This window comes from Pipistrellus kuhlii, unplaced genomic scaffold (assembly GCF_014108245.1).
Source record: "Pipistrellus kuhlii isolate mPipKuh1 unplaced genomic scaffold, mPipKuh1.p scaffold_m20_p_42, whole genome shotgun sequence".
NCBI lineage: Eukaryota > Metazoa > Chordata > Mammalia > Chiroptera > Vespertilionidae > Pipistrellus > Pipistrellus kuhlii.
In genome coordinates this window covers 3,935,268-3,957,890 of record NW_023425543.1, presented here as the reverse complement: position 1 = coordinate 3,957,890, position 22,623 = coordinate 3,935,268, and the positions used below count along the sequence as shown (strand labels likewise).

At 49.1% G+C, this 22,623-nt stretch overlaps 1 protein-coding gene across 4 annotated transcripts in view; it reads right to left on the bottom strand.

The window, feature by feature from the left end:
• Positions 1-22,623, bottom strand: part of FANCI (FA complementation group I) — a 34,658-nt gene that overhangs the window by 7,337 nt on the left and 4,698 nt on the right. For all 4 annotated transcript variants that reach the window (XM_045572030.1, XM_045572028.1, XM_045572031.1 and 1 more), the window contains exons 5-27: positions 22,059-22,215; positions 21,924-21,981; positions 20,674-20,715; positions 19,979-20,102; positions 19,047-19,132; positions 18,210-18,336; positions 17,205-17,297; positions 15,885-16,021; positions 14,422-14,602; positions 13,448-13,535; positions 12,699-12,829; positions 11,412-11,482; positions 10,222-10,336; positions 9,592-9,714; positions 9,021-9,089; positions 8,240-8,341; positions 6,686-6,865; positions 6,152-6,273; positions 4,747-4,911; positions 3,603-3,782; positions 2,540-2,706; positions 1,740-1,816; positions 403-519 (exon numbers count right to left, since the gene is read on the bottom strand). In XM_045572030.1, coding sequence (XP_045427986.1) covers positions 403-519; positions 1,740-1,816; positions 2,540-2,706; positions 3,603-3,782; positions 4,747-4,911; positions 6,152-6,273; positions 6,686-6,865; positions 8,240-8,341; positions 9,021-9,089; positions 9,592-9,714; positions 10,222-10,336; positions 11,412-11,482; positions 12,699-12,829; positions 13,448-13,535; positions 14,422-14,602; positions 15,885-16,021; positions 17,205-17,297; positions 18,210-18,336; positions 19,047-19,132; positions 19,979-20,102; positions 20,674-20,715; positions 21,924-21,981; positions 22,059-22,215 — 2,712 coding nt within the window. The remainder of the gene's footprint in view (positions 1-402; positions 520-1,739; positions 1,817-2,539; positions 2,707-3,602; positions 3,783-4,746; positions 4,912-6,151; positions 6,274-6,685; positions 6,866-8,239; positions 8,342-9,020; positions 9,090-9,591; positions 9,715-10,221; positions 10,337-11,411; positions 11,483-12,698; positions 12,830-13,447; positions 13,536-14,421; positions 14,603-15,884; positions 16,022-17,204; positions 17,298-18,209; positions 18,337-19,046; positions 19,133-19,978; positions 20,103-20,673; positions 20,716-21,923; positions 21,982-22,058; positions 22,216-22,623) is intronic.

The following is a 22,623-nucleotide window of genomic DNA, read 5'->3' as shown; positions in this document are numbered from 1 at the left end:
TTAATTCCCACAGTCTGTGCCTCATTAAGGGAATGTCCTGGAACCCCAGCCGCCCCCGCCCCTCAACCACGTCCAGGCCTGGAGTTCCTCCCTTCCTCCCCGTACCCCCGGCCCTGACATCCCCAAGGACATTGGCGAGTGGAGAGATGAGACAGCAGAGAGGGGGAGAGAGAAACATCAATGATGAGAGAGAATCATGGATCGGCTGCCTCCTGCACGCTCCACACTGGGGATGGAGCCCGCAACCCAGGCATGCTTCCTGACCGGAATCGAACCTGGGACCCTTCAGTCTGCAGGCTGACGCTCTATCCACTGAGCCACACCGGCCAGGGCTAGCTATGTTCTTTGAAGACGCGGCGCCCTGCCCGTGTGGGATGAGGTGGGGCTGGACGAGGGCCGTACCTGGGGGGAGGTGGGCTCCAGCAGCCTGGCCAGGCTGGCGAGGACGCTGACGAGGAGCAGGGCTTCCTTGCTGTTGAACTCCTCCTCCGGGCTGCTGAGCAGATTCAGCAAGGACCTCTGAGGAGGGAAAGTACGCGGACACGTCAGCAGACACGTCAGAGGCTCCAAGGCCGGGCCAACAGGGATTCCGAGGACAAATCAGAAGATCAACTCGATGGAATAGCTCCTTTCCTACCGTTTCCCACCATCGATGTGAGAGTCCCTCCCCCTGTCCATCAGGAAGGACTGTGCACCCCATCCCGGGCGGTGTACAGCTCCCCACTGCCAGGTGAGCACCCTGGGGAGGGCTCTGTCTCCCTCCTCCCTACTGTAGCTGCCAGCCCCTGGGACAGAACCTGGCGCAGAGCAAAACTAAAGTTATCCTGAGCCGAAGCCCGTTTGGCTCAGTGGATAGAGCGTCGGCCTGTGGACTGAAGGGTCCCAGGTTCGATTCCGATCAAGGGCATGTACTTTGGCTGTGGGCACATCCCCAGTGCGGGGCATGCAGGAGGCAGCTGCTCCATGATTCTCTCTCATCGATGTTTTTAACTCTCTATCCCTCTCTCTTCCTCTCCGTATAAAATCAATAAAATAAAAAAAACACTCCTTAAAAAAAAAAAAAAGTTATCCTGAGAGTATGACAACTAATCAGATGGTTAGACACTGTGTAGCCTTTATGAAATTGGACAAACCCAATTACGCCAGGGACACAAAACAAAGACAAACTACACTTAACAGGCTCCTGGCCGTGTGTATGTGTGTGTGGTGTTTGTGAGTGTGTGTATGTGTGTGTGTGTGTGTGTGTGTATGTGTGGTATGTGTGTGTGTGTGTGTGTGTGTGAGTGTGTGTGTGTGGTGTGTATGTGTGGTGTGTGTGTGAGTGTGTGTGTGTGTGTGAGTGTGTGTGTGGTGTGTATGTGCGGTGTGTGTGTATGTGTGGTGTGTGTGTGTGGTGTGTGTGTGTGTGTGTGTGTGTGTGTGGTGTGTATGTGTCTTTGTGTGTGAGTGTGTGTGTGTGGTGTGTATGTGTGGTGTGTGTGTGTGTGTGTGAGTGTGTGCTGTGTGTGAACTCACAGTGACTCCGGGGGCAGTGACTCCGGCAGGCGGGCTGGCTCAGCACACACACACCAGCATCCTTTCTATGAGTTGCGTCCTCTCTAAGAGTGATGTCCGCGTCTGGATGATGATCCAGACAACAGCCCTTCTTGCCTGCTCACCGGCGCTGGCCCCCACGGCCAGCCCTGCCGGCAGCCCCTGTGCGAGGCCCAGGCAAGCCCAGCGGCTCCCCCGAGGCTCACCTGGAACTGGCGGATCTGGAAGGCTGCCCTCTGGGTGACGGTGACTTCCCCCTCTGCCTCCTCGTTATCTGGGACATCTAGGGAAGGGAGAGAACTCTATCTTCCTTGAAACGAACCACGCTCTTTGAGCCTTTTAGTAGCTAAACGGTTAGAAAGCCACACATCCTACAGGCAGATTTAAATATATTCTTAGCCGTAACCGGTTTGGCTCAGTGGACAGAGCGTCAGCCTATGGACTGAAGGGTCCTGGGTTCGATTCCGGTCAAGGGCATGCACCTTGGTTGCGGGCACATCCCCAGTAGGGGGTGTGCAAGAGGCACCTGGTCGATGTTTTATATTAAATAAATAAATATATTCTTAATATTTTGCAATTTCTTCACACCACGTCCCACGTTCCAGCCCCCGTCTGTGGGTAAGCACAGAGCAGTCCATGCCAATTCTGTGCCCACTACATGTCACTTCCTGGGAACGTTGGGACTGAGCTCAGATGACAGGTTAACAGATAGAATCACGGGGTCAGGTTAAGAGAGAGGAGAGAGAGAACCCAGCCCGGCCAGCGTGGCTCAGTGGCTGGGCGCTGACCTATGAACCTGGAGGTCACGGTTCGATTCCCGGTCCGGGCCCAGGCCCGGGTTGCGGGATCGATCCCCAGTGCGGGGCGTGCAGGAGGCAGCCGATCCATGATCCTCTCTCATCAGTGATGTTTCTAGCTCTCTCCCCCTCCCTAAAACCAGTAAAAACGTATTTAAAAAAGAGGAAGAGGACCCAGACCACGCCTCGCGTCCCGCGGGGGTGCGCACCGAGCGCGCGGAGGAACTGGGGCACGCGGGGCTGGAAGAAGAGGGACACGGCGCCAAGGACGCGCTGCAGGCCCTCCAGGCACAGCAGCGAGATGCTCCTCCCCTTCTCCTTCCGGCTCGGCTCCTCCACCGACGTCGGGATGGACGTGTATCTCCAGAGCAGGACCCTGAAGGGGAACAGAGACTTCATTTACTTTTTTTTTTTTTCTTCAATATTTTTTATTGATTTTTCTACAGAGAGGAAGGGATAGGGAGAGAGGGTTAGAAACATCGATGAGAGAGAAACATCGATCAGCTGCCTCCTGCACACCCTCTACTGGGGATGTGCCTGTAACCAAGGTACATGCCCTTGACCGGAATTGAACCCGGGACCTTTCAGTCTGCAGGGCGACGCTCTATCCACTGAGCCACACCGGTTTCGGCCACACTATCTTAAATACGGCAGCTTCATAAGACTTGAGCCCAGGTGGTGTGGCTCAGTGGCTGAGCACTGACCTATGCACCAGTAGCTCACAATTTGATTTCCGGTCAGGGCACCTGCCCAGGCTGTGGGCTGGATACCCAATGGGGGTGGGGGTGGGGGGTCACGTGCGCGTGCAGCCAATCAATGATTCTCTCTCATCATTGATATTCCTACCTTTCTCTCCCTCGCCCTTCCTCTCTGGAATCAATAAAGACTTAAAATCAGGGGGTGTGAGTCCACTTTGTTCTTTTACCTCAGACTTGTTTTAGTTATTCTAAATATAAATATAAATATAAATATATATATATATATTTTTTTTTTAATTGATTTTTTACAGAGAGGAAGAGAGGGAGATAGAGTTAAAAACATCAATAAGAAATAATCATCAATCAGCTGCCTCCTGCACACCCCCTACTGGGGATGTGCCCGCAGCCAAGGTACATGCCCTTGACCGGAATCGAACCCGGGACCTTTCAGTCCGCAGGCCGACGCTCTATCTGCTGAGCCGCACCGGCCTGGCCGTTTCAGTTATTCTAATCCCCGCTCCCGGAGACGCCTGCCCAGGGGGACAGGTCCCCGAGGCGAGGGCGCGTGCCTTACCGGGCGATGTCGCAGAGGCTCTGGAAGACCTTGTCCGGGTTCTGCCCGTCGGGGCCGCTCACGTGCCCCGTCTCCTTCAGCTGCTGCACCTTGCGCAGAGCCACGCCCACCGCGTAGCGCAGGAACTCGGTGCTGGCCCTCAGCACGGACAGGCTCTCCTGGTGGCTCTGGGTGCTGTCCCTGGAGGGAGGGAGGGGGGAAAGGAGGTCACTCCTGCTTTCTGGGGACTGCCCGGTGTGGCAGCAGCCAGCAAGCTCCGGAGGACGCACGCACTCTGGGTGTCCCAGCGGCCCGTTCTCGCACTATCGGCTGCGGAGTGCATCGGCTGCCGCAGGCTGGGGGTCTGGTCCTACAGGACTGCCCGCCACCCCCTTCAGACACCAGCTGCCACTCCAGGTAACAGAGTTCCTCTCAGAGGTTCTCAGAGACCAATGGGCTACAGATCAACGTTTCCAATGACCCCCTCCAGCTTGGAATGCTAATGCTGAGCCCAGGCTGCTGTCTGTTCTTCTTTTCTTTTCTTTTTAAAATATATTTTATTGATTTTTTTTTTTTACAGAGAGGAAGAGAGAGAGATAGAAAGTTAGAAAATAAGAGAGAATCATCCATCAGCTGCCTCTTGCACACCCCCCTAACGGGGATGTGCCCGCAACCAAGGTACATGCCTTTGACCGGAATCGAACCTGGGACCTTTCGGTTCCCAGGCCAACAGTCTATCCACTGAGCCAAACCGGTTTTGGCTACTGACAGGCTGGCTATAAATCCGAGTTGCTCACAATCCCCTCCTGGGGTTCAATCAATTCTCGTAGGACTCAGAAACACACACGCACAGTAAGAATCATGACTCCGGCCGAAACCGGTGTGGCTCAGTGGATAGAGCATTGGCCTGAGGACTGAAAGGTCCCGGGTTAGATTCCGGTCAAGGGCATGTACCTTGGCTGCGGGCACCTCCCCAGTAGGGGGTGTGCAGGAGGCAGCTGGTCGATGTATCTCTGTCATCGATGTTTCTAGCCCTCTATCCCTCTCCCTTCCTCTCTGTGAAAAATCAATAAAATATTTTTAAAAAAGAAAAAAGAACCGTGACTCCCGCCCGGAGGGGAAGGCCGTCCCAGCGCCACCACCGCCCAGCCCGCCAGGGCCTCACCTGAAGAGCGCGGTGAGCAGCTCGGACACGAACTTCATGGACAACAAGCTGTCGCCGGCTCTGCCGGCCGCTTTGGCTTTGCCTTTGCCAGCTTTCTCGGCGAGGATGTCGGAGAGCTTCTTGTAACATGTAAACAAGCTCAGGATGTCCTCGAACTTGTTCTTGCTGCGGACAAGGGGGAGCAGGCCACCGAGGACAGCGTCAGGGGCTGTGGCTTCCGGTCGCGTGTGGGGACCACGGCCCTTCCCGGGATGCTCTATTCCAACCAGGGTCATGTGGGAATGACCCCTTACCACCAGGGGACTCCCAGGCATGCGACCTGCTGGCTATGGTTTCCTCCCGTATTTGGAGCAGGCAATACCCAGGAGGGGTTATTCATTTTTTTAATATGTTTTATTGACTTTTTATACAAGGGATAGAGAGTGAGAAACATCGATCAGAGAGAAACACTGATCAGCTGCCTCCTGCACGCCCCCCGCCGGGGATGTGCCCGCAACCAAGGTACATGCCCCTGACCGGAATCGAACCTGGGACCTTTCAGCCCTCAGGCTGACGCTCTATCCACTGAGCCAAACCAGTCAGGGCAGGGGTCCAGGAATTCTGATTTAAAGCCTGCTAGAGTAAGGTGACCAGATGTCCTGATTTTTAACAATTTGTCCCGCATCCCGCTGCGTTTTAAAAAAGTCCCGATTTTTGGAACATCTGGTCACCTTATGCTAGAGGCACGACGTTTGCCTGCCTGTCCGTCATAAGCTTGGGCGTTACCTAGGAAACAGTGCCTGGGATTCAGCGAGATGTCTATACAAGAGATGTTGTCATGGCCCAGCCAGTATTGCTCAGGGGTTGAGCGTCAACCCATAAACCAAGAGTCACTGGTTCGCCAATACCGGTGTGGCTCAGTGGCTAGAGCATCAGTCTGCGGACTCAAGGGTCCCGGGTTCGATTCCGGTCAAGGGCACGTATCTTGGTTGCAGGCACATCCCCAGTAGGGGGCATGCAGGAGGCAGCTGATCAATGATTCTCTCTCATCGATGTTTCAAACTCTCTATCCTTCTCCCTTCCTCTCTGTGAAAAATCAATAAAATATAAAAATTTAAAAAAAAGAGTCACTGGTTCAATTTCCAGTCGGGGCACATGCCTAGGGTTCGGGCTCAATCCCCAGGGAAGTCCATCAAGGATGTTTCTCTATCATCAAAGTTTCTATCTCTCCATCCCTTTCCCTTCCCCTCTTTCTCAAAATCAGTGAAAACACATTTAAAAAAAGAGAGAGATACACTGTAGTGTCTCTGGTATGTTCAGTACCTAGCATACTGTTAAACTTAAAAAGAAAAAGACAATCCGCCCCTCCTCCCCCATAAAACGGAGAATTAGGCAAACTGCAATTAGAGTCACCGCAACACCTTACCTGAAATTGCTGATGGAGAAATTATATTCCATCAGAACCTCACAAACTCCCATCACGAGAGAAGCACAGATGTTATTTTTGATGCCGTTACCAGTGCTCTGGGAAAAATCTGCTGATTTATCCTGAAAGACACAAGAGAAGAACTAACAGGCACCCAGAAACTTCCATTGTTCAATACACCGTAGTCCCATACACTGAAGGGCTGTGGGTTCGATTCCCAGTTAGGGAACATAACCGAGGTGCGTGTTCGATCCCTGGTCCGATTGCATATGGGAGGCAACTGGTCCATGTTTCTGTCTCACATCCATGTTTCTCCCTCTCTCAAAACCGATTTGTAAAAATTGATTATCTCTATATATAAAAGGCTAATATGCAAAGTGTCCCCATGACAAGTGCTGACCACCAGGGGGCGCTGGCAACGAAAAAAGGCCCCAATGGACCCTGATCACTGGCCAGGCCTAGGGACGCTACCCAGTGCAAGCATTTCATGCACTGGGCCGCTAGTAAATAATAAACAACAGATTTAGCAATTACCAGTTCAAAGTCCTCTAGTTCGCTCTTGATCATTCTGTTGGTGAGAGACTCTAGCATGTCGTCTAACTCTTGGTAGAATCCTTCCTCCTCCTCCTCCCCCTCCTCTCCTCCCTGCTGAGCGGGCATCACTTTACTCTTATACCAGGCCAAGCAGTGCTGAATACAGCAGAGCAGATGGTCCTGCAGAAGAAACGAGAATGAAATATTCCTGAGTGTTCAGAGATAACCAACAACGAATTCTTGGCTAGAAGGCTCAAGTAAGCTGTTCACTAGTGGCACAGGTTATGCGGATCCGAACGAACAACACTGCAGAAAACCGACTAGCAGAAGCCTGGGTTCCCGACCTTCCTTCCCCGAAGGAACTGGCTGCCTCAGAAGCTGGCCCCTCACAAGGTACCGGCGGGCGCTCCCTCTGCTCCAGTACAAACACCAGGGAGCCAGCCAAGCTGGGCAGCTAGATCCTCTCCGGCTATTCTGAAGGCGGGGGACCATTCGCCCACCATCCAGAACTGAAATATCATGGCTGACATGTACACATAAGGAACTGTTTGACATTGAAATTGGGTCTCAAATCTGGTGGCCCAGAAAGAAGCTCTGATTCCTCTCAGCATAACCATTATTGCTTGTCTCATTTTTGATTCTTATAAGTGTATTTCCAGTAGGACATGATCTCATGCATCTGTCCATGGACGGATGAACAAGAACAGACCCAGAGATAAGGAGCCGTGGGTCAGACTGTCGGAGCTCAGAGGGAGGGTGGGGATAAAAGGGAGAGATCCGCCAAAGGACGTCTGTGCACACATATGAGCCTAACCAGTGGTCATGGACAATAGGGGGGTGGGGACATGAGTGGGGGGAAGTGGGGGATTGGAATGGAGAGTTGAGGACAAATATGTGATACCTTCATCAATAAAGAAATTAATTTAAAATAAATAAATAAAATGTTAAATGAATATATAAAGGCGGGGGTTTGTACTGAAGGGATCCCTGGGAGACCAACACAGCATCTCCGATGCCGAGGACACTGCCTGGCAGAGAAGGTCCGTGCACAAAGGCAGAACGTGACCGTAATGTGCCCATGAGCTCCAAACGGGGTGGAGTTTCCGTTTTCTCTTCGCTTCCCTGAATCTCTGAGGCTAGAAAGCAAGAACAGACGGACAACCTGGCCCAGCTCCCCCGAAGGGCCCCCAGCGCGCCGATGACAGCTTGGCCTGGATCACACGCGCCCTCCAGACGAATGAAGCAGCTGCCCGGCGCTCCTCCGCTCCCGGCCTCCCTCCCGCCCCATCCATAACGCACATTCATTTAATATTACAGCCCAAGGGCCACAGATGGAGACCACGTGCTCCTGCGGGAAGCGGTGGGTGCTGACACCGACAGCTTACCGACAGACACAGGCGCTGACGGGTCAGAAAAGAGAAGCAGGAGCGTCCAGAGCTAAGAGTTCGCTGGGAGGAGCAGACAGCTTCAGGGGGGAAGGTGCCTCTTTCCGACCATCAGCAGGGTTAGTATCTTAACAGTGAAAACAAGTTACAGGAAGAACAGCAGTCTCACCAGTGGCTCCTGGAGCGAGATCTGGTCCCCTCGGGTCAGAATACAAGCTTCTAACTTCAGGGGAGGCAGCACGTCCGCCTGGGCCTCGTAAAACTGCTTCAGCTGCAGACGGCAAGGAACAGACACCCCGCGCTCAGCGCTGCTTCTCACTCTGCTTTTTTTATTTGTATTTTAAAATATATATTTTATTGATGTTTTACAGAGAGGAAGGGTAAGGGGAAAGAGAGTTAGAAACAGCGATGAGAGAGAGACATCCATCAGCTGCCTCCTGCACACTCCCTACTGGGGATGTGCCCGCAACCAAGGAGCATGCCCTTGACCGGAATCGAACCCAGGACCCTTCAGTCCGCAGGCCGACGCTCTATCCACTGAGCCACACCGGTCCCGGGTGCTTTTCACTTTAAATGGGTCAAGTGTGCAGCACCTTCTCAGACCCACGTCCAAATGTCCAAAGGAGAATGCAGCAACATTCCTAGTCTGGGCACCGGGCCTGGGCTGCAGGCTCGATCCCCAGCGTGGGGCGTGCAGGAGGCAGCTGATGGATTATTTTCTATCATCATCATCGTTTCTATCTCTTTCTCCCTCTCCCTTCCTCCCTGAAATCAATATAAATATATTTTAAAAACGAGTAAGTAAATAAGCCATCAAGATAGCATCACACACCCCAGTCGATGTGCCAGTGACTATTAGGGAATTACTTCACATTGTGAAAAGTCTGGAAAATGTTAATCGCCACTCAACGCCCCGTTATCTGTTTTCTGTGGCCATAGATGCTTTTTACCTGTGACAGCAGAGTCTGCATGATCGAATTAGCCAGCTGAGAGTTTCTTCGAAGGACATCATAGAACCCCTGAGAGGAATCAAACAGAGAACAAATAAACTCTCTAACAGAGGTACCAGTGATTCGGACAACCATAACTTTAAAGTAACACTATCTTTTTAAAAATATATATATTTTTATTGATTTCAGAGGGAAGGGAGGGGGAAGAGACAGAAACATCAACGATGAGAGAGAATCATTGATCGGCTGCCTCCTGCACGCCCTTTTCTGGGGATCGAGCCTGCAACCCAGGCAAGCGCCTGACCGGAATCGAACCCGGGACCCCTCAGTCCGCAAGCCGAAGCTCTATCCACTGAGCCAAACCGGCCAGGGCAACATTATCTTTCTTTATCCTATTCTCAGTTCTTTGAAAAAGACGAATATACTATTTGCTAGAGAAACAATTCAGAAAATTTAAGCTACTGTCTCAACTGTACTCCCAATAATTCAACAGTAAGTACATGATTCGTTAAAAACATAAGAAAGATGGTGAGCTTTGGGATGAGACATTCCTCCCGCTCTGCGGAGTTACCTCATAGAGCATGAGCCGAACGTCCGCCTGCTGGCCCAGGCACCTTCTCAAACTGTCCATGATCTCCAGGCAAAAGGCCTCGTTGGCCACTGCATTGTACCGACTGTGGACATCCACGTGGACCTGCTCAGGAAGGCACAGGTTAGCTCCTCCCCGGGAATCCAGTGGCTCACAATCCACCTGGTTTACTTAAAGGCCTACAAGACTTTTTTTGTTTTATTTTATTTTAAAAAAATATATTTTATTGATTTTTCACAGAGAGGAAGAGAGAGGGATAGAGAGTTAGAAACATCGATGAGAGAGAATCATCCATCAGCTGCCTCTTGCACACCCCCTACCGGGGATGTGCCCATGACCAAGGTACATGCCCTTGACCGGAATCGAACCCGGGACCTTTCAGTCTGCAGGCCGATGCTCTATCCACTGAGCTAAACTGGTTTCGGCCCTACAAGACTTGTTTAAGTGTCTTCAGCAGCTACAAGAATCTAGCTTTTTGCTCCCACCAAATCCTGGGAGGGGCAGAGGTAGTTTTTAGTTTAGAAATGCACATGACAACGATGCCCCTTATCGGACGTGCAGGATAAATTCAGCAGTTACAACTCTGTTCGCCCATGCCGGCCGGGCCCTCACCTGGCTGACGCCGATGGCCTGGCTGCACTGGGAGGACGACAGGCTACCCAAGACCTTGAAGTTCTTCAGGAGCAGCAAAAATCCGGCCACCGCCGACTTCCGGGCATCGAGCTGTCTAGCTCAGGGACAGACAGAGAAGCAAGGAACAGACAGTATTAACTTCACAGCAATAGGCTTCCGGGTAAAAAAAAAATCCAGTTACTTCGGCCGGCGTGGCTCAAGTGGTTGAGCATTGACCTATGAACCAGGAGGTCACGGTTCGAATCCCAGTCAGGGCACAGGCCTGGGTTGCGGGCTCCATCCCCAGTGTGGGGCGTGCAGGGGGCAGCTGATCCATGAACAATTCTGATGTTCACTAAAATAAGATTAAATTTTTTATTACATTTTTTTAATTGATATCAGAGGAAGGGAGAGGGAAACAGATACAGACATCAATGACGAGAGAGAGTCATTGATCAGCTGCCTCCTGCACATCTCACACTGGGGATCGAGCCCGCAACCCGGGCATGTGCCCTGACCGGGAATTAAACCATGACCTCCTGGTTCATAGATTGACGCTCAACCACTGAGTCACGCCAGCCTGCTAATATTTACTATTTTTTTAAAATATATTTTATTGATTTTTTACAGAGAGGAAGGGAGAGAGATAGAGCTAGAAACGTCGATGAGAGAGGAACATCGACCAGCTGCCTCTTGCACACCCTCTACTGGGGATGTGCCCGCAACTAATGTACATGCCCTTGACCGAAATCGAACCCGGGACCTTTCAGTCCGCAGACCGACGGTCTATCCACTGAGCCACACCAGTTTCGGCAATATTTACTTCTTAATGAAGGTGTTTTCCCCTTCAGAGCTGTTGCCAGCCGGCACGGGACCCTCATCTGCAGGGCTGTTCTAGAGCCCAGCAGGGTACCCGCATCACAAGCTCGGATCCGGGCTCCAACACCAACCCCTATTGGACCCGGAAGGTCTCGGACTTCTCTCAGCCTCGGTCTCCTGGTCTGTGAAACGGGAGTTGCAGTAACCCGCACTTCACAGCACTGCTCCGGAGACTCGGGGAGGTGAGGCACTGCGCACAATGCCGTTTGGTGAACGTGTTCGGCTGGGTGAGGCGTTCGCACGCCTGTGACCAGGTGCACGAGGAGTCGGCAGAGCTGGCCGCAAGTACCGTCAGGTGGGACGCTACGTACCTGGCAAACATAGCTTTCCGAAGGACCAGTATCAGGGAGTCTCTCATGGACATGCTCACTTTGAGAAGAGGCTGCAAGAGGAAGCAGGGGAGGGTAAAACCAGAACCAGCTGGCTTACTGGCCTTAGCTCCTCGCTACCCAAGGCTGCTACTGTTTGGCTTTTCTAAGGCATTTTTATTTTTTTATTTTATTTTTTTTATGTTTGTACTGATTTCAGAGAAGGAGAGGAAGAGATAGAAACATCAATGATGAGAGAGAATCATGGATCAGCTGCCTCCTGCTCGCCCCCTACCGGGATCGAGCCCACAACCCGGGCATGTGCCCTGACTAGGAATCGAACTGTGACCTCCTGGTTCATAGGTTGATGCTCAACTACTGAGCCACACCAGCTGGGCTCTAAGGCACTTTTACACATTTTTCAATGTATGTCCCACTTAGTAATAAGGACAACACTGTAATTGAAATATTTCACTGGATCTACCCTTTAACTCTATTGTCCTCAATTAGCAATTTTGTTAGAGCTTTCCATTTCTTTACTAACTTGAAAGTGAGTCAAAGGCCAGAGAGTAGTGTTTGAAGACAGGTAAACTTGGAGAACAGTCTAGAGCTTGGGGTTTTTGCCTCCCTCTTTTTAAAATATATTTTTATTGATTTCAGAGAGGAAAATAGAAACATCATGATGACTGAAAATCATTGATTGGCTGCCTCCTGCACAGCCCTACTGGGCATCGAGTCCACAACCCAGGCATGTGGCCTTGACCCAAATCGAACCTGGGACCTTTCGGTCCACAGGCCGATGCTCTATTCATTGAGCTAAACCAGGTAGGCTGGGGCTCCTGCCCTTTTAATATTAAGTTTAATGTTTTAGAATCAGGAGAAATCGCATTTCTTAGACATATATCTACACTAATAATAGGGTACTATGCTAATCAGACTGAGAGACCTTCCGCACAAAGGCATGGTTGTGGGACAGAGGCAGAGGCGGTTAGGGGTGATCAGGCCAGGAGGGGGAGGCCAGTTGGGTGCGATCAGGCTGGCAGGAAGGGGCAGTTGGGGGTGAGCAGGCTGATAGGTAGGGTGGTTAGGGGCAAACAAGCAGGTAGGCAGGTGAGTGGTTAGGAGCCAGTGGTTCCAGATTGCGACAGGGGGTCCCAAATTGGAGAGGGTGCAGGCCAGGCTGAGAGACTACCCCCCATCCCGTGCATGAATTTTGTGCACCGGGTCGCTAGCATATTTATAAAGAAACACGTTGAACAACTCCTACTTCTGATCCTGGGGGAGACTCACCTGCACCGCCTTCAGCAGCCCCTGCACCGTCTGAAGGGGCAGAAAGGACAAATAGTCAAAACTCTCTGTGACTTTAGAAGAACAGCTCTGAAGAACCAAGGGCGAGTATGTGATGATGTTGGAGAGCAGCTCTGGAAAAACAGAATCCATCATGAGTTGACTCAAATAACTAAGGCTGTTTCAAATAAAAGGAAAACTAGAACGGGGAAAGGAATGGCAATGCGTTTGTTTCCTTTCTCAAGTCAAATATAGTGTGTGGGAGAGAGAGGGAGAGAAACATTGATGTGAGAGAAACGCAGAGACTGGATGCCTCCCACAGACACCCTAACCAGGGCCTGGGCTGGGGAGGAGTCTGCAATGGAGGTACGCGCCCTTGACCGGACTGGGGATTCTTGGGTCCCCAGGCCGACACCGGCCAGAGTTGTTAATTTCTTTTTATCATTTTTTTTCTTCCACGATCAAAACATTATGACACTGATGCCAAAACTGGTTTGGCTCAGTAGATAGAGCGTCAGCCTTTGGACTGAAAGGTCCCAGGTTCGATTCCGGTCAAGGGCATGTACCTTGGTTGTGGGCACATCCCCAGTAGAGGGTATGCAGGAGGCAGCTGATCGATGTTCCTCTCTCATCGATGTTTCTAGCTCTCTATCCCTCTCCTTTCCTCTCTGTTAAAAAACTCAATAAAATATATATTAAAAACAAACAAAAAAATTTATGACACTGAAATGACAATATCCCAAGTTCCATACCTAAGAAATGGCTGATGGGAGAGGATGCTCTGGTAACAACTCTGTTGAAAACCTGCTCCAGGATTTCCTGTCTGATCAGCTCATGGATCTAAAAGAACAGAAGAACCAATAAAATACTCCTTGGTGACTTTCAGCTTACAATTGCATCCATGCATGTTAGGCTAGGCAAAATGAAGGACAGTTTGGACATGGATAAACTTCAGTGTTTATTTCAAAGACAGAAATGAGAATCACTTGAAAGACAGGACCCCTCAATCCCACCCTCAAACAACCCTGTTTAGGAATCTACAGAAGGATTGCTACAATGAAAATGAACCTGCAATGAAAATGTTGCTACATGTACAGTTCAACATCAGACAGGAATGCCTGCACTTGGGTATCCATCACATGCAGCCATCCACACTGCTGACATTATGCACATTTTAAAAAATATATTTTTATTGATTTCAGAGAGGAAGGGAGAGGGAGAGAGAGAGTGAAACATCAATGATGAGAGAAAATCATTGATCGACTGTTGCCTGCACGCCCGCTACTGGAGTTGGAGCCCATATGGGGCAGGTGCCCTTGACTGGGAATTGAACCCGGGACCCTTCAGCCCGCAGGCTGATGCTCTATCCACTGAGCCAAGCTGGCTAGGGCCATATATTCATACTTCTAAAAAATTATCAGAGGTGGGGACGGGCTGGAGGGGGTAAAATGGGGAGAAAATGGGCCATATGTAATATTTTCAACAACAAAGATTTATTTAAAAAAAGAAATTATCAGAATGAATAAAAAATTGAACGAAAAACTCATACCAATAAAAGACGAGAAAGGAAGTATTCCATCAAACATGAGCTGTAATGTTTCAATTACTACCCCAATCTAGTCCCCAAACTCAAACTTCCTGTCCTCCGAACTCCAGGCAAACGTCATGCCCCACTTACGATACCGTTTAATGAAACTAGGAAGTAGCTGTCACACTGGAGTCTTACCTTAAAAGTTTCCAGCAGGATGTCACCGCCCAGCTTACACGCATGCTGGTTTGGTGTTCTGGAAAGACCGGGGCTGGTTTCAATAGCTGTTCCATCACCCATCTTCTTTGGCCCGTACGAATCCATTAAAATGAAACCAAACTGCACCAGGCCCTGGATGACATGATCCCAGCTATGGACGCTGCAAGAAGACAAGGCTCAGTTAGAAGGAAGAGCGGAGTGAGACACCTTCCCTTTACCTTCGTTGCCATGGTGGTCCCCAAACTCGATCCATCACGATAGCCAACAGTCTTCACTTGAACCGTTTCTTCTCATGCATCCTTTTTTTTTTAATTTAAAAAAATATGTATTTTATTGATTTTTACAGAGAGGAAGGGAGAGAGAGTGAGCTAGAAACGTCAATGAGAGAGAAACATCCCCCTACTGGGGATGTGCCCACAACCAACGTACATGCCCCTCACTGGAATCGAACCCAGGACCTTTCAGTCCACAGACCGACGCTCCACCACTGAGCCAAACCGGTTTCGGCCTCAATCATCCTTATGGGAACATAGCATCCTCCTCCACCTGCTTCTCCAAGACCCGCTATGTCCCTGCTTTATGCCGAGGAGTGAGCCAGGACCAGACAGCCCTGAGCTGACGTGTGTGAGCAGCCCTCAGCACATCTCCCGCTATCAGATCAGAGCTAGACTGTGCTATTGGGTGCGATCTCCCAACTAACAGGGAACACCAGAACCAGTCAGGGGACAAGCAATAATCACCAAATACAGGAGAAAAAAGCCTCGAAAAAGAAGCACCAAACTCACTGAATAGAGTGAGGGAAAAGAACTAATGTTGGAAGACATGGGAGATTTTAAGAGTTTAAAGAATGTCCTTAGAGAAATCTATATATACAATATATAAAAACCTAAGCGACTGAACAACCGGTCACTATGACACACACTGACCACCAGGGGGCAGATGCTCAGTGCACTCCCACAGCCAGCCAACCTCCATGGTCCCTCCTCCAGGACAACTAACCTTCCGCCGGATGGCCTCCGAATTGGGACTGGGCAAGATGGCCCCTTCGGTCCTGATTGCTAATTTGTGCACCAGGCTTCTTGTAAGAATATAACAACATGACCTTAGCCAGTTTGGCTCAGTGGGTAGAGCGTTGGCCTACGGACTGAAAGGTCCCAGGTTCAAGTCCGGTCAAAGGCATGGACCTTGGTTGCGGGCACATCCCCATTGGGAGGTGTGCAGGAGGCAGCTGATGGATGTTTCTCTCTCATCGAAGTTTCTAGCTTTCTATCCCACTCCCTTCCTCTCTGTAAAAATCAATAAAATGTGTTAAAAAAAAAAAAAAGTTAAAAAGGAACTTACACAACCAGCAGTTTTCTCTGACGGGCCATGGGTACGGGCACCACACATTTTCTCACACCAAACAACTTAGGAACCTACTAAGGTCTGGCTCAGGAGCTCACCTGTTCTTCACCACTTCCAAGATCATGGTTGAAACACAGGACGGATGAGGGACTAGATTCTGAAGAAATTTGGAGCCTTGGAGAAGCTGGAGATCCTTAAAGCTTTTAAAAACGGAAGCCTTTAAAAGGTCAAACACCTGATATAATGAAAGAAATAGGAAAAATGAAGCAAAAAATGATGTTCCCTGCCGGAGAGTCATAACCTTGTCATAGTTCCCACTTGCTGTTCTACTCATATCCCCATGACGACTGTTTCGCTAGATGAGTATGACATAAAAATTATGACTTTCAGTGGGAATTTAAGAGACAGGCCTTCCCACGAGTAGAGAACACGTGAGAAAAAAAGGGCAAAGAATTTTATCCTTTCATCCTTGAAAATAACCTATTCACTGTTATTTCAACTTGATCAGGGACAATGTCTTGGAAAGCTAATCCTATATTCCATATAATAAAGAGGTATTATGCAAATTGAACATCACTGCAACACGCAAGGTAAGTCACTCCCATGTGGTCAGAGATGGCCAACAGGGGAGGGAAGTTGAGAAAAACCAGGTCTGCAAGGGAGGGCAATTGTGGGCAATCAGGCTAGTAGGGGAGGGCATTTGGGGGCAACCAGGCCTGCAGGAGAGGGCAGTTAGGGGTGACCAGGCAAGCAGAGGGCAGTTGGGGGTGACCAGAATTGCAGGGAAGGGCATTTGGGGCGAGGGGGTAGGCCTGCAGGGAAGGGCAGTTAGGGGCGACCAGGCTGGCAAAGGAGGGCAGTTAAAGGTGACTGGGCCAGCAGGGGAGGGCAGTTGGGGACAACCAGGCCTGCAGGGGAGGACAGTTAGGGGCGACCGGGCTGGCAGGGGAGGGCAGTTAGGGGCATTCGGACCAGCAGGGGAGCAGTTAGGTATTAATCAGGCTAGCAGGGGAGCGGTTAGGGGATGATCATGCTGGCAGGCAGAAGCGGTGAGGGGCAATCAGGCAGGAAGGCAGGCGAGCAGTTAGGAACCAGCACTCCTGGATTGTGAGAGGGATGTCCAACTGCCCGTTTACGCACACATCAACTGGTGCCTCCTGCACAAAGCCCTGGGATCAAGGCTGAAACTGAGGTACACGCCCTTGACTGGAATCGAACCTAGGACCCTTCCGTCCAAGGGTCGACGCTCTATCCACTAAGCCATACTGGCTAGGGCCCTACATGTCTTATAGAGGAATTTGCTGCTGGCAGGATTGAGGTGGAATTGTTTAGGAAAGGATAATAAAAAACAACAACACAGGCTCTTGAACTTCTTATCAACAACAGAAGGAACCAAAAAGTCATTAATAAATAAATACCTGCTCCTCAAACCTTTGTATTCTTGCTACCGAGAGCAGCAGGGTAATGCTGAAGGGACATATATTATTACTGAAACCTCCTTGCTGTGCTGCCTAGAACATATAAACAAAAAAGGAGTCGTTACTTACATCTTAAACGTGTAACACAGCCTACTTAAAAAAAAGGTCCTAAAATACATCAGAAACCCATATGTCAGAGCTAAACCTATAAAACTTTTGGAAGAAAACAGCAGAAAATCTTTAGGAACCTCGATTAGGCAAAAATTTTCTTCTACACAATACCAGATATAAGAAAAAATAGAATTACTGGACATGTTCAAAATTCAGAACTTCTGGGTGCTTCAAAAGACACCACTAAGAAAATCAAAAGACAAGCCACAGACTAGGAAATATATGTGCTACCCATATATATTATAAAGGGCTTGTAGCCAGAATATACAAAGAATTCTTCAAACTCAATAAGATGACATACAATGAAAAAAAGAAATGGCTGGTACCAGGATGGGGCAAGGATTGTACAAAGTGAGCCTTGCATAGCTTATGCCATAAAAATGTCCAAAGACTAAAGGGGTCAGAAGAACACATGAGCAAACTAGAAAGATCTAGTTGGCCAAATATGGCGCACTTTATATATATGTTTTTTTTAATTGATTTTTTACAGAGAGGAATAGAGAGTTAGAAACATCGATGAGAGAGAATCATCGATCAGTTGCCTCTTGTACACCCCGCACTGGGAATGTGCCCGCAACTAAGGTACATGCCCTTGACCGGAATCGGACCTGGGACCTTTCAGTTTCGGCTATGGCTCATTTATACCAGTGGTTCTCAATCTTCCTAATGCCATGACCCTCTAATACAGCTCCTCATGTTGTGGTGACCCCCAGCCACACAATTATTTTCGTTGCTACTTCGTCACTGTCATTTTGCTGCTGTTAATGGATCGTAATGAGCTCAGACGTCCCTGCTTCACGGAGCTCCCGGGTCACCTCAGGAGTCTGCCCCCACCTTTAGGTGTTTCAGGAGTGCTCTGCCCAGTTCGCAGTCCAACGTCATGGCGAACACCACGTGCAGAACAACGGTGCCCTCCACGTGACGCAGTTCACCCGACGGCACGGTAATGAGATCCAAGAGCCTGCGAGGGTCAGCAGAGAAGTGAGAGGAGGCGGCAGCACGGGAGATGAACAAAATCCCTTTTCATGGTCGCTGGAGGAAGGCAGCAAGGACCCATTCCGCCGCCTCGTTCTCTGCTCCCTTTTGCGACAAAACTCCCTGCGGTTAAACACAATTCATTTAGGCTGGCCCCTCCCGATTCCCCGCTACCCAAGGCCACTGGCTAGTATTGCAAGAGTTCCAAATGATAACTCTGTTGCCAAAACCAATCATCAAGTCCCATATCAGCGCCTCAGCAAATTCCCCACAGCCGACCACTTTCTTGGCATTCTTTCTTCTCTGAGGTTCTGGGGCATTGCATCGTCAAACTGCTGATCTTTTTTATTTTTTATTTTTTTTATTTTTATTGATTTAGGAGAAGAAGAGAGAGAGAGAAACATCAATGATGAGAGAGAGTCACGGATCGGCTGCCTCCTGCACTCCCCTGGGGATCAAGCCTGCAGCCAGGGCCTGTGCCCTGACCGGGAATCGAACTGTGGCCTCCTGGTTCACAGGATGATGTTCAACCCACTGAGCATCACCGGCTGCACTCAGCCAGGAGGGCGAGGGAAGCTCTGGGCTCGGAGGAGAAGGCGGGGACAGGGAGGTTAGGTAACAGTGAGGTAGCTGAAACGCACGACGGACGATACGTGTGCAGAAGTGGCTTTGTTTCTAAGCTGTGCTGTTACTCACTCGTCGCCGCTCTGCTCCGCTCTGTGCTGCCTGTCTAGCTCGTTGAAGAAAGCGACGATGCCTTCCAGAACCTTCCCTCTGCTTCCCTGAAAAAAATACAGAACCGGCAAGATCAGCAAGCTGAGCTCTTCCGCTTACAGGCTTCTCAAGGGTAAATCTAAATAAACAAATTACAAAAAGACAAAAAGTTTCCATTCATTTTTTTTTTTTTTTTTTTGAGAGGAAAGGAACAGAGAGATAGAAGTATCTCTCTCTCTTTTTTTTTTTAATATGCTTTTACTGATTTCAGAGAGAGGAAGAGAGAGAGAAACATTGATGATGAGAGAGAGAAATGACCAGCTGCCTCCTGCACGCCCCACACTGGAGATGGAGCCCACAGCCCGGGCCTGTGCTCTGACTGGGAATCGAACCGTGACCTCCTGGTTCATGGTTCAACCACTGAACCATACCAGCCGGGCTAAAATACATCTTAATGCCAGACTTAAGGAGCCCATAGCCCCCCCTTTTTGAGATCAGTATTCCTTTTACTACCCCACACCAAACATCCTGTCAAGCTGTTTTCCTGGGCTGAGGACCATGACCTTTTTACTAGATCAAATCACTGAACGTGGCATGAAAGTGACCATGGCCCAGTAAGTAAATCAAGGGGAAGAAAAATAAGCTGGACGGCTCTGACTGGACATCCCACTGGAGTTAAAAAAACAGAAATATTGCAGCCCGGCCAGTGTGGCTCAGTGTTGAGCATCACTGACCTAGGAACCAGGAGGTCACCGGTTCGATTCCCGGTCAGGGCACCATCCCCACCAGTGTGGGGCGTGCAGGACGCAGCCGATCCATGGTTCTCTCTCATCATGGATATTTCTCTCTCTCTCTTGCCTTTCCTCTCTGAAATCAATATTTAAAAAAGAAAAGAAAGAATGCTGCCCTCCTACCTTTGAGGAGAGAATCAGCAGCTGATAGACCAGAGGCGGGATTTCCTGCAGGTTCAGCTTGGAGAACATCTTGAGCACTTTTTCCATCACGAGTCCTATCTCCTCTGGAGTCAGAGGCACATCCCTGTGGAGCAGAGATTATATGGGCCAGAGCCGAACCACGCCACAGCCTAATGTGGGAGTTATTAGACTATTATAATGCCCCCCACCCTTTTAATATATTTTATTGATTTTTTACAGAGAGGAAAGGAGGGGGATAGAGAGCTAGAAACATTGATGAGAGAGAAACATCGATCAGCTGCCTCCTGCACACCCCCCACCAGGGATGTGCCCGCAACCAAGGCACATACCTTTGACCGGAATCGAACCTGGGACCCTTCAGTCCGCAGGCCGACGCTCTATCCACTGAGCCAGACCGGTTCTGGCTAGAAAGCCCCTTTTTCCATTTTCTTAATAGAGAACCTTACAGGAAACCGAGAACCTTACCTAAGCGAGGTCACCTTGGGGAAAAAAATCATAGACTTATACTTTAAGAAAGCAAATAAAGTAAAAGAGAGAGAGTAGGGGGAAATCCTGGAACAGGAAACACAGGCACCAACACGCTCGCTGGGGAGAGAGTGGGTGTGAGCTGCCGTATTCTAGCTGGTAGCAGGGAAGCTTATACGCAGGACAGAAGAGGGCAGGGCGATGCTTACTTGAACATGGAGGTGAGCTGGATCACGTACCGCCGATCCCATCTGGTTAAAGAACATGGCGAAGATGATGTCAGTTCATCGCATTTTTAAAAAAACTAATTTAGTTCTATTCTTTTTAAAAATATATATATTTTATTGATTTTTTACAGAAGGGGATAGAGAGCTATAAATATCGACGAGAAACATCAATCAGCTGCCTATACGATGAAGGCTTTTCAAATTCAACATGTCTTTATATATTTTACTCCTAATGGGTATAAATTTCATCTATTATTTTATGATTAAGGTGATCACAAATTTCTTTGTTGTACATATCCACGTATGAGAATTTTCTTCTATGTTGGACTCTTTTCTTAGGGTAATTCCTGTATTTCTGGGTTTGAATATATAAACATTACTTACATATTCCAATCCCTCAAAAATAAACAAATAAAAGATATAGCACTAGGGGAAACGGTGAACAACATAGACGGACGAACAGGAACAGACCCAGAGATAAGTAAGGAGCCATGGGTCAGACTGTCGGACCTCAGAGGGAGGGTGGGGATAAAAGGGAGAGATCAACCAAAGGACTTATATGCACACATATGAGCCTAACCAGTGGTCAAGGACACTAGGGGGGTGGGGGCATGAATGGGGGTAGGGTGGGGGATTGGAATGGGGGGTTGAGGACAAATATTTGATACCTTAATCAATAAAGAAATTAATTTTAAAAAAAAAGATATAGGAGAAGAGTGACTTCCCAGCCTTAGGGATCTTAGGACTACAAAGAATACTAGAGGACTAAATTGCTGTGTTAAGATGGACAGTCAAATGAATAGAAATTATATGTATAATCTTAGAACACAGAAAAAATGTAACAAATAATCTCTCAAAAATGCATCACAGACTAAGTGACTTTATACAAGCGGCACATTATAGATGAACTAAAACATTCAGCGACAAGAATTCCTAGAACCAATGGGAATCCTTCCTTGAAATATATTTTTACTGATTTCAGAGAGGAAGGGAAAGGAAGAGAGATAAAACATCATCAATGATGAGAATCATCGACGGGCTGCCTGCCACGTGCCCATCACTGGGGATGGAGCCCACACCCAGGCGCATGCCCTTGGCCGGAATGGAACCGGGGACCTTTCAGTCCGCAGGCCGATGCTCTATCCACTGAGCCACACCGGCTAGGGCAGGAATTCCTTCTTCTGACCCTTACATTCCTAAGAAAGTTCTACTTGTCAATGAGCAAGACTCACCGGCCAGAACAGAGAGTGCTGATCAACTGCTTCTTGCATTCCTCCCCGCTCAGTTCATCTAGAAATGCACACACACCGAGAAGTAAGTTTGATTACAAGAAGAGAGAAAAACCACGCAAAGGGGAAGAAAATTACCTTTTCCGCACACCAGCTTTCCCTTTTTGGTCACCAGGGCCGTGAGGATGATGGGGAACAGCTCCAGAGATTTTCCATTGGTCAGGCTGCCCCCGGTGATTGCAGCAATAAACTCATTGGCTAATTCTACCAACGACGGTCCTGGGAAACAGTGGACCTAAGTGTTCATGGGATAAAAAGAATTAAGAAAAATTAAATTAAATTAAAATTAAACAGAAATCTAAATGTTTGCTATCTCTTTCCAAGAAAGAGAGGCTTTTGCTGAATTGACGGAACTGGCAATGAAACTAGACTGGCCCTACCGGGACTCAGGGCATCCTTTGGCTCTGGTACAAACTTATCCTTATAAAGGATTGCACTAGCCAGTGTGGCTCAGTGGATAGAGCGTCGGCCTGCAGACTGAAGGGTCCCCGGTTTGATTCTGGTCAAGATCACATACGTGGGTTGTGGGGTAGATGCCCAGGAGAGAGCATGCGGGAGGCAGCCAATCAATGATTCTCTCTCATCATTGATGTTTCTATCTCTCCCTCTCCCTTCCTCTCTAAAATCAATAATATATATATAT